We start from the raw sequence: 15,459 nt of genomic DNA on the forward strand, positions 1-15,459 counted from the left end.
ATGCTCCTTTTCAATCAGTCAGCCAAACATGCCTTCTTCCAGGATACTCATTTGCATTCCCCCTCCTCCCATAAGTATTCCATTATTATTATTTTGTTTCACTAGCACACCTTAGCATTCTGTAGCGACTGAGCAGGCTTATTTCTCACTGGGCTATTTTCGGAGTTGCTGTGGAGTTTCATTTTGGGCCCATTACGGGTTTTATTCCCTAAATGTTTGTGTGTGTGTTCTGCTAAATTTGGGTTTTCCCTCCTTGTTTTTCAATGGCCGTGTTTTGGCTACAATCGTGTTGACGCTCGCCAGCTGAATTCACAATTAGAAGTTTTTATTACCATGGACAGCTCCATCACTGTGTCAATTGAGGTAACTTTCTGGGGTCCAGATTTTAATCAAGGAGAAAAGATGACATTCTTGTTGTCTGCTGTGCAACTGCTCGACATGTTCCACAGCTACTTCTGCATGGAAGATTGCAGGGGTGGGGTTCAGATGCTTTCTTTGGGGATTGACAACTCTCTAACAGCATGTATATGAAATGTGACAATGTTTGCAATACTAGCTCTACAGCCACATTCTCTAATAAGTACACTGACATGGGCAGGGGGATAACATCTGGCTGCATCAACAGCCATTTTTAGGTTGGAGATATTCCATCTTGGACCTGCTGATCCTAGACATACAGCAGCAAGAAGGCAGCTGAAACACTGGAGGACTGGCCAGGGCGGGGTGGGGGGTTGTATACATCTTTGCTATTTTGTTGCATTTTAAATGTATTGTAAACCACCTCAAGAACTTTGGTTAGTAGGTGAGGTATCAATATTCCAAATAAGCAAATGTATAAAACAATTGAATAGCAGAGACAAGACTGACCTGGGCATTTGCCCTCACAAGATTGGCAATGATGTAAGGGAAAGGGCAGGGCCATAGACACAGCTCTCCCTGTTTCCACCCCGCCACCACGGTCCATGTGCACAGGGCCAGCACATCTGTACAAAAGAGCCTGCTCTACTTCCCCCCATGATATAGAAATGAGCACCATCTGGGTTCAGTTCCACATCACAGGGATAATCTATGCCCATAGAGCAGGCTTGCTCTACAGACATTTTCTCCCAACACATGGATGGCAGGTGTGTAAGCTGGCAAAATCACAACGGTGGCAATGGAGCCAGCAGATACACCCCTTATGCCCTTGTTAATTACATGAGGGTGAACGTCTGAATAGGGTCATCCTTGCTCAGATGAAGGCCTGGCCTGGCACACAGTATTTTCAAATTTGCCAGGCACAATATAAGCTCACACACTTCAGGTTTTTTTTAAAAAAAAACTATAATGAAGGTGACAGGGAGATCATAGAATGGGAAAGCAGTAAATAAATCCCTTCAATTAGGTTTGCAAGCTCTGCCTGTGTAGCACTGGTAAGTGACACAGTCTGAAATTCAATGCCAGATCAACTGGTCACATCAAGTTAGTAAGTTTTTGTTCCTATGACTCCCTACCAGAGTGACCTACATTAATACTGACAGTAATTACAACCTAACAATTTGAAAATGTAATATTTTGAGGGGGGAGGAAACCAAAGTATCTAAGAAATCCAACATCAGAAAATAAATGAAAAAGTAAGAATCAATTATCCTGACATCCTTGTTGAAACTGTGTTTTTGGCATGTCATATTGATGAAAGTCAATGAATGTGGCATATTTCTAACTCAGCAAGTCATTCCATTGGTTTCGTCCCTAGAGCACAAATGTTAACTTGAGCGTACAATTGCAACTTGAACATAAACCTTGCAATCTACGGACATTCTAAAACAGTCTCTCTGTCTGCAAATACAGGCACCATCCGCAATGAACGAAGGGTGATGTTGACCTTTTAGCTTCAGCTGTTACCTGGCCATAGACTAAGCAAGTATCTTCCCACGGTGTGTGCCTCAAGTAAATAATCCTGCAAACATGATCCTTACGGAGCAAAGTAATGGCGTTTAAAGTTACTTGCATTCTATTACCTTTACTAAGGGGCATTCTAAAACTATAAAGTTACTCCCGTGGAACAAGAGAAGTCCAATAATCATATCATCAATTATTCAGCCAGCAAGAATTCTCCCTTATTACATTTTATTTATACAATTAATTGGTTTCTTCCAAAAAGTGCATAGAAGTATATTAAGCCAATCTTTCAAATAATTGTCTCATAAAATTATTTCATTTAGGGATGGTGTTTTGAAAATAAGTTTTATATGAAGAGCAACATGTCTCACAACTGTCACGTAGTAGCATTAAATAGTTTAGCATATACATGTTGTCCTTACTTTATACACCCAAATTGTCTTTTTTGAAATTGTCTCTCTCTTTTTTTTTCTTTTTTGCATGCACTGTTTGCCTTCAAATGAACTGAGAACAGATATCAAGATATAAATTATTATCTTACAGCAATTACTCTCAAGGAGAATATAAAATTATGCTTCAGTTTTGTAGCTGAGTCCTTCAGTGGTACTTACTTTAGTTCTGGGACATAAAACATTTCTTATAATATTTTAAGTCTCCTTTGGCAGACAACAGCTATAGAGTTTCATTATTATTGTGTTGTTTTCAGCATATCCCATGTTCCAGAGCTAAGCCCTGTCATTAAAAACTAGTGCAAATCCCATGCCACCACAGGGGATAGTAGTCTTGAGAATGATTGGATAAAAATATGTTGGTCCATTTCCCTTGCAACTATACTACAAATAAACCAGCAAAGATGTAAACAAAAAAAATATTCTTTTGTTTATCATTTCTTGAAGTTTGAGGTCGAAAACACGTAAGATTTCTCTCTCTCTTCTCCCTCTGGTGTCCTTTCAGCTCCTTCTCCTCAGCTTCTCTTCCTCCCCCTCCTCTAACTATCACCAACTGATTTTTCTTCAGCCCCTTTCCCAATGTTCTGTGCCTGTCCTTTCATTTGCTCAACAATCTATGAGCTCACAGGAGTAAGCATTATTACACGTCCACACACTCACACTGTGTCACATGCTACATGATATGCACAGTGTGGGGCATATGCATTAACTTCCCCTTTGCCTCATCCCTCTCCTTTCTCCCTTCCCAAGCTGCCCAAAGCTCGAGCTTGAACGTTTTTTGAAGTTTCAAAATTTTATCCATGTCTACACTGCTCAAGCTTTAGTTGAAATTAGTCTGATAAATCTCAAGTAATAAGTCTTTTAATAGGTAATTAAAATAGTTTCCAGGGGTTAAACCTGGCTCTGATTGAAGCTCTTTAATGGAAGATTAATATAGGGGCTGTTCAGAAGACACCTTAAACCCTGCTGGTTGAGGCTTTTGGTTAAGCAGCAGGGTTTAAGGTATCTTGTGCTATGCGTTTTGCTAAACTCTGCTCACTCACTAAACACCTTGTACAGTAGGGTACGTGGCTCTAACTGCGGTTTAAAGTGTTGTGTGCGACAGCACAGCTTGTGGTTAGTTTCACTAACCATCTGAACAGGCCCATTTAAATGTTCACTTTGGTTTTATTAGGAGTTGTCCCCTGTGAAAGAATATTTAGTCCCAACACTATAAAACAGCACTGAAAATATAGTATACTAGCTGTACCCTGCCACGCGTTGCTGTGGCTCAGTCTGGTTAAATTGAAAAGAAAGAAAAGACAAAGCGGATGTTTCTAATATGTTTAATTTCACAATGCTTGTGGATATACAATATTTTTAGTTGTTCCATTGTCTGTGTAGATATAGAGATTGTCTGGTTTGCCGACTCTAGAACACGCAACATATAATTGTCCATGTGAGAAGCAATCTGTGTCTAGATCTAAACCGCACAATTCTAAAGATTGGCCCTGAGCTTTGTTGATGGTGATTGCAAACGCCAATCGAATTGGGAATTGCAATCCCTTAAATTGAAATGGCATACCTGTTGGAATCATAGGAATGCGAGGAATGAGGACATCTTCACCTTTGAAAGGTCCTGTCAAGATTGATCTCCGACTATAACAATTGCCACTTCGTCTATAGTTGGAGCATTGAATCTTCGCACATGTTCTCCAGCAGGCATTTTGTCACCATGAATAACAATCTTGTGTGTATCAGATGGCATCATGTCAATTGCTGTTTTGAACAAATGTACTAAATTGTTTTTTTCGTGAAGTAGCTGTTGCAGTTTTGAAACAATGGACCTTTTTATGCCGGTATAAATTCCGCAGCGTGCATTCAATTCATCATTGCCATCACCAATGAAATACATTTGTAGGAATTTATGTTGACTATCTTGAAACGGAAGGAAAGAGCCGGCTTTATGATAAATTTGTCCTTTGACTTTGAAAGTTGGCATAAATGGAGCAGTGATGATTTCTGCGCCGAACGATGTCATTTGGAAGCATGAGTTGTATTTCCTGATGTTAGATAGGAAATGCTTTGATTCAGCGGTATATCCAGCAAGCAAAGTTTGTAATGGCTCTGGTGGTTCTCCAAGTTGAGGCAGTTTAATTTTTCTAGCAGCACAACACATTCCTTTTGTTTCTCCATTAAATTTAAGAGCCTTGCAATAAGGACACACTTCAGTCATAGTGCCGATGAGAACATGCCGCCTCAAACTATAATCATCAGCTGGGTTGTACCGGAATGCAAGGCGATTGTAATCGTGTGATTGTTTACCACGGAGTTGTGTTTGACACTGATGTGCTGTTTCTCGTTGATGTCTTTCAGCCCCTCTCAGCCTTTCGCGTTCATTATGTTGAGAACAAAGCAGATCTGTAGCTGTAGTACGCGATTGCTGTGCTCGCAACCGTGCATCCTCAAGTCTGGCTGAACGTTGCTTGGTTGATTCCTTGGCACGTATTTGAGCCATTTTTTTTCTTTTTTTCTCATTTGCTGAAGCCCATTCTTCCTGAGTCTGATTTGCAATTTCTCGTCGCAGTGCTTCCGCTCCGCGAGTACGACGACCTAAGTGTGATCTTCTGCGAGGCATTATTTGGATGAAGTAAAGCAGTTTGTTTGGTTTTTAAAAAAGGGGTTTTTTTACATTGAGGAGGTTAGTGGAAACTCATGGCAGTTACCTTTCTTCTGAACGTGTAACTGTCACAGGTGTGACATCTATATTCACTCAGCCAATTGCGAGAGTACATGCAAATAGGAGAGGAGGCAGAGGCAGCGGATTGGCCTACTGGTTGGTGATGTCACAATGATCAGCAGGACTGGTTTTGAGGAGGCCTATTTCTTCGATTTTAAGACAAACCTTTGACCCCATAGAGAACATAGTTACATAACAACGCTCGCGTATTCAAACGCAACGCTGTGTCAAAATTTCAAAGCAATCGGTGAAGAACTTTCGGAGATATAAAAGCATGTTTTTACGGTGAGGAGGTTACTGGAAACTCCTGGCAGTTACCTTTCTTCAGAACGTGTAACTGTCACAGGTGTGACATCTATATTCACTCAGCCAATTGCGAGAGTACATGCAAATAGGAGAGGAGGCAGAGGCAGCGGATTGGCCTACTGGTTGGTGATGTCACAATGATCAGCAGAACTTTCGGAGATATAACGACAGTAACGAACGGTCTTTTTCATTTTTATTTATATAGATTCGATCACTACTTATTTGCTTGCAACAGAATACAATATTTCTTTCATTAAAAGCCATATTTAACTCTAGCTTCTAAAATGAAATGCATTTTTGGGATGGGCGGGGCAAATTACAGAGCTTTGTGACACAGATGAAATGGTATAATTTCAAGCCCTTTCATCTGTGTCATATTTATTAAAATATATTTATTGTTTTAAAAGATTTCTACCTTACCTTTTGGGCATTTCAAGTCCCCTAGAGGCTGTTCCTGTAGAAGCAGAGGCTCTTATTTTATATCTTATCACATGTGTTAAACAGAATAGATTTTTCCAGCTCTACGCAGTTTGCTGCTAAAATGGAGGGGGGATGGGAGAACTCTTATAGATGCTACAGCTCCCATCAGTAGTTAAAGAAGTCCACCTTGGGATGACTCAGAAAGAGATAGCCCCAACCCCCACCCCCACAAGAATCTTTGTGCTGTGATCCTGCACTGCATATAGAGGTTTCATCCCTAGTACTGCAAGAAAAGAGAGTAACCAGCTCTTAGAATCATAAAATATTTACCCAAATAAATAAAATTGTATTGCTACAATCATTAGTTACAACAAACCAAAATAAACAAAGAATCCAATAAAAATAAAATCCAAGAAAACAAGAAAAACACATCAATAACAACAGTTCATCATCAGTAAAACTTACTCAGTATTCCTCATAGAGAGTATTTTTTTTAGAAATTTTCTTTCTATAGGAACAATCTGCCAATAAAATTGCCGTATTATGAGATGAACCCTAAAAAAGGGATTTTCCCAAAATCAGATCAAGCATCTTTCCCTGTAAGGGCAGGATCTAAAAGCTTTTTTTGAACTGTAGAGGAAATAAGACACTTTTTTAAAAATGAAAGGAGTCATCTATTCATCCACTACATGGGCACAATCTGGAATATTATGGGATTTTGTTAAAACATCCCATAATTTTGTTTAAAATGGTGACTGAAATCTGTTGCATCCTGAGTCTGGTTAGGGCAATTTTGAGGTAGGATTTGATAGCTTTAGATAGCTCTTGCATTCAAATTTAAATCTAGTATTCTAGTTGGCTATCTTGTACTTGCGATAGCATGGAGGTTGGATTGGATGGCAACACTTTGGGCTCTTTCTCCAAAAAACCATTTATAATCAGCAAAGTTCAAAGTGGAAAAACACTCTAAAGAAAATCCATAATGATGGCTTGGGTGTGAACTAGTCTTTGGAGGCAGGTCGCACAGTGGGGTAAATTGCAACTGCGGTAAATGGGAACTTGAAAAAGAAAGTGCTTTAAGAGTGCAATCCTATGAAGGTTTACACAGAAAAAATCCTACAAATCCCAGCATGCCATGGGGCATGCTGGGAGTTGTAGGATATTTTTTTCTGTCCAAACATGCGTAGGATTACCCCATAAGCAAAACTCCTAGTGACACTAACTGATTTTACTGCCATTACAGCAGTTTCTGCTTGGCAGAAAAGATATAGGAGTACCCCTGGAGATGCTGATGATCATCCTCAACAATTTGTTTTGAAAAAACTCCACATCAGGGGGATTTTCAGACCCATCTCTCTCTTTACAGGAGAAAAATGATAAGAGTTTTGTGTTCAATAGACGCAGAATTGGCCGAATTTACGCGCCAAAGCTTCAATATTGCATTTAGTTGATGATTAATCTTTAATTTCAGAGACTTATAATGGCCCTGACACAAAAGAATTTATATTCTTTTGTATGGTGGCTCTATTTAAAGGAATAACCTATATAAACCACCCTGCATATTAATGTGTTTGTGAAGTGTCATACTAAATTACTCAGCTGAGTCTGACAACATGCAGTTACATTTTAAATGTGAACAACTACACTCAAGAATTCTGGGTTTACTCTACATTACAGAAACATATTCAAAGTTAATTCATTGATTCAATCATGCTTCACTGTATAAAATAACTCGGGGGGGGGGGCGCTGGTCCTGTATATTTTCTTAGAATACAATTACAGAACCAGGTTCTGCAGAAGGAAAAAACACATTTTCAGCCTTTTGATGAAGGTGGCTAACCTCTTCTCCAATATGCCATATGAATTAGGCTCCCACATTTGTCTAGTCTGATTTAAAATCACAAGAATGATGCAGCTTTCCTTATTGTCAACTGAAAGAAATACAGCTTTGAAAAATCTGTCTGGAAGATATCCCCATTCTTATCTTTCCCAGAGCACTGGCTTATTTTTTAAGCTTCAATTAAACGTTGTAATCTGGGCCACAATTTAATAACCACTATTTAATCATTATAATCATTCCCTTATTAGTGGAGTATTTTGCTTTCTCTGCCCCATGGCACCCCTGGAGATCAAGACAAGGAACCCTCTTTGTTGATTAGTTATTTAAGACCAGCAACAATAACCAAGCTGGAAAGAAAGGTACTTTGAGAGGATTACACAAGGGCTAGTTCTCAACAGCACCAAGCTGAGGAAAGCAAATTACAAACCCCAAGTACTTCATTGCATGTAACCAAATTGGCTGGCTGAAATGCTAATTGCCTTTCAAGGCCGCTCAAGGCAGACAGTGCAGCTTGGGCTTCACAGAAATTACATGCATTCTTTTTTATTTCCCTCCACCACTTCTGCACTATTTGTCTTGCTGAGAATGATTCAAAGTCTATTCACAAAGGTAGCTCTTTCCCCAACTTTCAAACATGTCAGGAATGTCTAAAACTCTGACCAATACTTCAGATCACTTTGGTCTGCCAAATCTACAACAGATGGCTGAATTAAGGCCATGTTAAATCCCCACTAAAACTTGGAACAGTCCAAGTATACAAGACCAGCTTAGATGTAGTAATGGGGTGCATGGGGGTGTGGAGAGGCTTCTTGGGAGAAAAGATACATCAGTCACAAATAAATAAATAAAAACTGAACGTGATGGAGCACTATCTTTTTCAAACTTCAAACACTTCAGCTCAGAGATGTTTTGTTCTATCAATACAATGGAAAGCTTTCGTATAAGAATATTCAAAAGACAGCGCATCGACCTATTTTGCATTGCCATAGGAATTCAACAGTTGTTTATTCCCTTTTATTTGGATTGGATTCTAAAGAAATAATTCCATCTATAAACTGACCGGTGTACTGAAACTCACAGCAATTTCACAAATATACAACAAAATGTATTATTTCTCAATTTTATTCGTAACGTCAGTAGTATTTTTAGCATTACAGACTTATCTAATTATGTTTGGGGGGGGGGAGAGGGGGGAAATGAGACCAGAGTTATTCCAGTCCTCTTATCCTAAAGCTTGCCCTTATTTTTCTCTCTCAAATAACACAACACAGATTTTCATACTACTGAATTTCTTGTATGAGGGCTTCCAGGAATGAGATTATTTATGTGTAGCTTTCTTAACATATACATATATAATACATCATTGTTTTGATGGTGGTGGCAGAATGACCAATAAGTTATTCTGATATGAGAATCCTTCTGCTTTATGGAAGTAATAATCATCTTTCTATTTAAAGCCTACTTCAACAGAAACATAGGTTAGAAATTTAAAAAAATCTTATCTGGTATATAACTTTAAAATTAGGATGTTCATATGCTTATTTATTTATTTATTACATTTTTATACCGCCCAATAGCTGAAGCTCTCTGGGCGGTTCACAAAAATTAAAACCATAATAAAACAACCAACAGGTTAAAAACACAAATACAAAATACAGCATAAAAAGCACAACCATGCAGCAGAAATTGATATAAGATTAAAATACAGAGTTAGAACAATAGAATTTAAATTTAAGTTAAAATTAAGTGTTAAAATACTGAGAGAATAAAAAGGTCTTCAGCTGGTGACAAAAGGAGTACAGTGTAGGCGCCAGGCGGACCTCTCTGGGGAGCTCATTCCACAGCCTGGGTGCCACAGCGGAGAAGGCTTAGAGTATATTTCTGATAGAAGAAATTTTCTGTCTAGTGTGATCCTGAACTAAAAACACACAAAAACTAAGGCTGCAATCCTATAACAACTTACCTGAGAGTGAGTCCCATTGAACTCAATGGGGCTTTCTTCTGAATAGAGATGTATAGGATTGCACAGCAAATTAGTTTAAAATGGTTGTAGTTCTACTGAAATAAGTAGGAAATGTTCACATACATAAATATGAACACAAGATCAGCAATATGCAGCATCAATATTTATTTTGGCAGAAGGGTATATTATTTCTTCTTCTTAAATTATTTTATATCTTGTATCGACTTGAAATTAGAGTTGTACAGTAGACACAATACTAATTATGAGTTTTTAAAATGTATTTTCCAAAGTTATATTATAGCTACATATTTCAAACATAGCAAAAACTTACCTTTGTCAATAACTTAAGAGATGAATAATTCTACAAATAACTTTTGTGCACATCTCTAGAAAACTAGATACATTTAACCCTACTCATCCAGGTGAGGGTTGTTTTTTTTTACCTAACTCATGGGATAGCTAAGTAACTAAAGTGTATTTGGTAGGTGCTTTAAAGATCACATAGTCATTACATGACATGGATTCCCAACATTTTCAGTGGTTCGGTCCAATGTTAAGTGTTTTAGACTAATAGATATATTGTCTGCATACCAACGCCCACAGTAAGTACTTTTAAGCCTCATTTCTTTGCGTAAAAATTAGTTTGCTTATTTTTGTTTAAAACAATGGGACTTAGAAGTACTTCATTTTGGCTAAATTATGCTCCAGTTTGTTGCCTACCTGTTTTAAAGTGCACAAAGACTTAATCAGGGCTTATATTATATTTGGCTCTTTCCAAGTCCAAATAAAGTTTTCAGAGACTTCCATGTGCCATCTGCAATTTCTGATAAAAGCTGCTTAAAACAAGACATTTTGCTAGCCCTAAAAACTTTTCACAGATTGTGTTTAAAATCAATGGCAGCTGTAATGCTGTGCCCCGTTGGAACAGGATTCGAGCCAGTTATCACATGATGAAAGGCCCATGAGGATGCCTTGATCCAAACCCAGGTCACAGTGATATAATAGATTTATTTCCTATTTCAAGGTGCTAATACATGAAAGAATTATTGTTTCATTTGCATAGAGACTTGGTGATAAATTTAAAAAACATTTAAAGTCATGCTCTGGTAACTATTTTAAAAACAGTAATTACACTTGCAAGCAATTTTAGCAGTGCAGCCCAATCCTATGCATGCTTACCCCAAAGTGGAGTTCACTGGGACTTACTCCGAGGAAAGTATCCAATGGATTGCTGCCTTAATATTTTATGATCCAGCCGGAATTAAGCACTATTAAGGCTGTAATCTTATGCACATTTACTATTGAACTAAGTGGGACTTACTTCATAGTGAACATGCATAGGATTGGGATGCACAACCCATGAATTTCATTCAAGATATGAGCTAAATACATGCTTAATTTTCTATCGAAATCAACATGGCTTACCCGAGGTGCTTAGCATCATGCCCTTAACTGCTCTGTAAGTTCTTTCTTTCTTAGCATTTCCAGTTTTAATATTTCTTTCTGACTTTTTGCACCCTAAAGAATGGAACCCATGTGTGGAATACAGAAAGACTATCATCTATGCAATGGATGGTCTTCTGTATTTTATTTTTAATTTATTTGCATGTATAAAGTGGGTTGTATTCAATGTTAGTCTAATTCCCATTCATTTCAATGGGTCTACTCTGTGAGACTAACAATAGATACAACCCTTTGTTTCCCCCCCCCCCATAAAGATCCTTCTCATAATATGTATGGGGGAGGGGGGAGTACTTATATGGCAAAGGGTACATGTAGCAACAGGATGCTGAAGTAGCAGTTCCAAGGACTGTGATCAAAACATATAACATACAATAAGCAACGTGATATATTATTGATTCACAGCATCAACACCTTGGAAGTCGGATAAACCATTCTTAGAAATAGCAAAAGGGGCTTTTATTTACTTTGATGATATTAGTGTTGTTATTATTGATTTTACAGGTAGATTTGATAGTCGTTGATGGCAAATAACCTCAAAATTGATGTTTTTCGCTGTGTTCCAAAACACTCCTTTACAAGACTTGACAAATGTTTTTGGTGCTGGTCTCAAAGGTAGACTGGGGTGGGAGGGGGGAGCTCCGCGTTTGTCATGATTTTATGCTTCAGAAGTGAAATCAACGGCAAACTATGGGTAGCGACGGATCGGGGCCACCCCGACCCACATCCCCCCGTCGTGGGCTTCGTGGGGCTGCCCCGAGCGCAGGACTCCCCTCCCCTCTCCGCCTTAGGAAAGCCAGGCGAGACCATGTGCCTGTCTCCTTAGGCGCTTCTACCTGAGCCCAGAAAGAGGAGCCCTTCCCGGGCGAAGTGGATGAAAGCGGATGGGGAGAAACCTTGGCAGCGAGCGCTCCAGAGGAGCAGCCTGAAAAAGCTCGCCCGGCAGCAACAGGTGTTGTTGCGGGGGAAAGAAGTCCGCAGCCGCAGAGGAAGACAGGAAAGAGGCAGCGGGGTAGTGAGGAGGGAAACTTCTCCGACCCGCAAGCAGCCACGCTTTGCCTGCCCTCCCAGCGACCCGCGAGGTACCTACCTAGACCCGGGGATGTGGACATCAGCGTCCCGTGGACTCGCCCGCCAGCCAGCCTGCCGCTCGCCCGCCCGCTGTCACTCACTCCTGCATTATGCATCCCCCATGGCCAGCCCTCCTCCGGCGCCCGGCTGCAGCCCGCACTCTCCGCCTCTCAGCTCTCGCCGCTGGGAGGGGACGAGCGGGCCACCCAGCCAGCCCGCCAGCCGCCCCTTGCTGAAGCCGCGCTCAGAGGACCCGCGGAAAGACGCGGCTGGCTGGCGGGCGGGCGGGCTGGCTGGCTGGCTTCCCGCGACGTGAAGACCCAGAGAGGCGGGGATTGGTTTGAAAAAGAGCTCGCGCTTTCTCCGGGGGTGCAGCTGGGGCTGGACCCTTGGGGCCAGAGGTTCGGCCCTCACCGCCACCCAGAAAGTGGGAATAAACTCCAGTTTATTCCTAACGCCACGTCCAGGCTGGGATTTCAGTGAGCGTCAAAGGCAAAACTGCACATGCTCAGAGTACATCCCCCCCACCCTCCGGGTTGGCATGCAAACATTTTATCGTATTAGGAATGTAGAGGCAATTGTGAAGCATGGAAAGACGTCAGGGGTGGGGAGACTGTTAATTGTGTGCTTCACAGCTGAAGTAATACACAAAGCTGTCTAAAAGCTGCCAGGCCGCACACCCACATCCAAGACCATTAAAACCAGGGTTTAAAATTACCTAGCTGCCTCACTGTGCCTGTTTTCTGAGTTTTGACTATCGCTCTCAAGGCTCATGTAACTCTTCTAAAATTTGAAGAGCTCAACAGCCCTGGAATTTGCTGCAGCCCGTGGAAAAAGATACCATCTGAACATGTTCAGAGTGCCATTAAGCTTTTTCAGCAGATCTTTTTTTGTCTTTTTTGCACAATATATATATGCCATTGTTGCTCTGTTGTTGTTGAAATCAACATATATTCCCTGGGAATTGAACTTTAGTAAAAGCAACATCATGGCATTGGTTTTTTTTCCAGTACTGTTTTCCTCAGACAATATTTTATTGCTGGGAAAATGTGATTCTCCCCCAAAGTACCCCATCAATGCAGTAAGGCAATCTCCATAGAGGATGCAGTTTGTGCACTAGTGTTCATGGGCACTATTGGATTGTCCCTCTGGTATGTGTTTAATGTTTTTATTGTATTTGTTTTTATTATTTCTATGCTACTTTGAAGGCTTTGCTGAAAAGCTGCCTATAAATCTTAAAAAAGAAGAACACAACTCTGCCAGCCTCCTCTCCTGCAAGTTGTGTTACCCTTTCAATTTTTAAAATGGAGTCTGTGTGTTCCCACAGCAGTGTGATGTGAAAAACTGTCAGAGGCTTCTCCAGACTTTGCTTTGAGGCATTCAGGCTGACCTTAATGTTTACTGAGAAGTAGGCCTCATTGTTATCTATAGGAGGTCATTCCAAGTACCTACCTTTAGGGTCAAGCAAGGCTTCTTCTGCTAATTTCAGCTTTCCCTAGGTTCCTATCCTTTAATATTCAATAAATAATAATAATAATGGTACGCCCAGCCCTAAAAAGGCAGAATACTATTTTTTTCTGCTACAAAATGAGGAATGGTGCCAATATGTACAATGAGTTTTCTGCTATTTGGTGGCTTTTCTCTGGTCTGTGCTGCAGCTGCTTTATGTCAGACAAGGCCTGGGCAATGTCAATAAGAGGCTGTCATTATCATTTCACCTCTTCCACCCACAAGGCCTGACACAAAGTACTCCAAAGCCACTCCTGAGGTCTCAGTGGTTCAAATCTCTACAAATCTAAGGATGAAAATTAGATTATCTGATCTTGCGCCTATTCAGCTCTTACCTCCCCGCCCCTTTAAATAAAACGGTTATTATAGAAGATACTGCAAGACTACGTCCTAATAGTGTGGCTGGACATTCTCCTTACTTCATTATAAAATGCGTCAGAGGAGGACAAAACATAATTGAAAGCGGCGGAGGCTTCTTGTTTGTTTGTTTTCAAGCCTTGCCTTTTTTCCTTTTATTGGCATGGCATGAATAAAGACGGAAGAGAAGGGGGACTTGGAGGAATAACGTGGGTGGAGAGAAGCAGCTTAGAGAGGGAAAGAGTGACTAACAGCTTGATCCTAATAGGTTCTGTAAAAAAAAGGGGGCACCGGGTTATTTGCAGGAATTGCTTTTCCAGGACTTCACAAGCCATAGCATTATACCAAAGAGGTGTTATAAGATCCTGTAAAGCGGACTGGGGGTGGTCTGGAAGAAGGGTGCCGTTGAATGATATCCTAAGGGGTCTCTAGGCACACATGAACACCAACACGGTACTATTCTACATTGACAAATCTATATGCTGATGGCATATATGGGGAGGGCAGGTCTGTATGTGTATGGGCAAGATCATGTGCTATGCATGAAAAAGGTTCCAGAGAAAGTGTCAGAAATTCCCAACAATCCCTGCAAAGTTATGAGTGATCAGCTATGTTCTGGGCAGTGGCACTTATGAGGCCTCAACATACTGTTGATGCAGCACACAAGATTGATGACAAAGGTTTCATTATGGTGATATCGTGCATGAGTGACAAGTTATAACAGAAAAGCTATTTTGTAGAAGACTTCTGCTTATGAGGAGAAAGAGATGCTCTACTATAATGGAGTGGAAAATCTCTCTTCCTTTCAGCAAAAGGGAGATTCAGGACAGATAAGAGGAAGGACTTCTTCACACCTGCACATAGTTAAACTATGGAACTCACTTCCACTAGATGTAGTGACGGCCACTAATTTGGATGGTTTTAAAAGGGGGTTAGACAAATTCATGGAACAAAAGGCTATCAATGGCTGCTAGTCCTGATGGCTATGTGCTACCTCCAGTATTAGAAGCAGCATGCCTCTGTACATCTGTTGCTGGGGAACATGGATGGGAGGGTGCTGTTATTCTCATGTCCTACTTGTGGGTTTCCCAGGGGCAACTGTGGGCCACTATGTGAACAGAATGCTGGACTAGATGGGCCCTTGGTCTGATCCACCATGGCTTTTCTTATATTGTTAAGAATATAAGTCTTTGAGGGGCTTTGATGTATAGAGGAGGAATGTCAACCCTCTTCCAGCCTAAGGAAGAATTTGATTTTGGAAGTCTTGGGGCTATATTCCAAAGGTAGGTGGAGCGGAAAATACCAAAAATACACCATATTTTAGCTTAAAGCTTATCCTGCCAGTAACTAACCCTTTTAGAATGAGGGAAACATGCAAAAGCCAGAAAACCATCAAACGATTAGTGGTAGGGAGCCAGGAGGAGAAGGTGGTCCATCTGAGGAATCCCAGAGAGCTGGATTGGGATCCCAGGTGGGCCAGTTT

The 15,459-nt window shown here is 40.5% G+C and overlaps 1 protein-coding gene across 1 annotated transcript in view; it reads right to left on the bottom strand.

Moving 5' to 3' along the window:
- ADGRV1 (adhesion G protein-coupled receptor V1) overlaps nucleotides 1-12,242 on the bottom strand; it is a 319,443-nt gene extending 307,201 nt beyond the window's left edge. The window contains exon 1 of the mRNA XM_063129627.1: nucleotides 12,130-12,242. Coding sequence (XP_062985697.1) covers nucleotides 12,130-12,226 — 97 coding nt within the window. The 5' untranslated portion in view covers nucleotides 12,227-12,242. The remainder of the gene's footprint in view (nucleotides 1-12,129) is intronic.
- Nucleotides 12,243-15,459: the final 3,217 nt, after the last annotated feature.

This window comes from Elgaria multicarinata, chromosome 6 (genome assembly GCF_023053635.1).
Source record: "Elgaria multicarinata webbii isolate HBS135686 ecotype San Diego chromosome 6, rElgMul1.1.pri, whole genome shotgun sequence".
Taxonomy (NCBI): domain Eukaryota; kingdom Metazoa; phylum Chordata; class Lepidosauria; order Squamata; family Anguidae; genus Elgaria; species Elgaria multicarinata.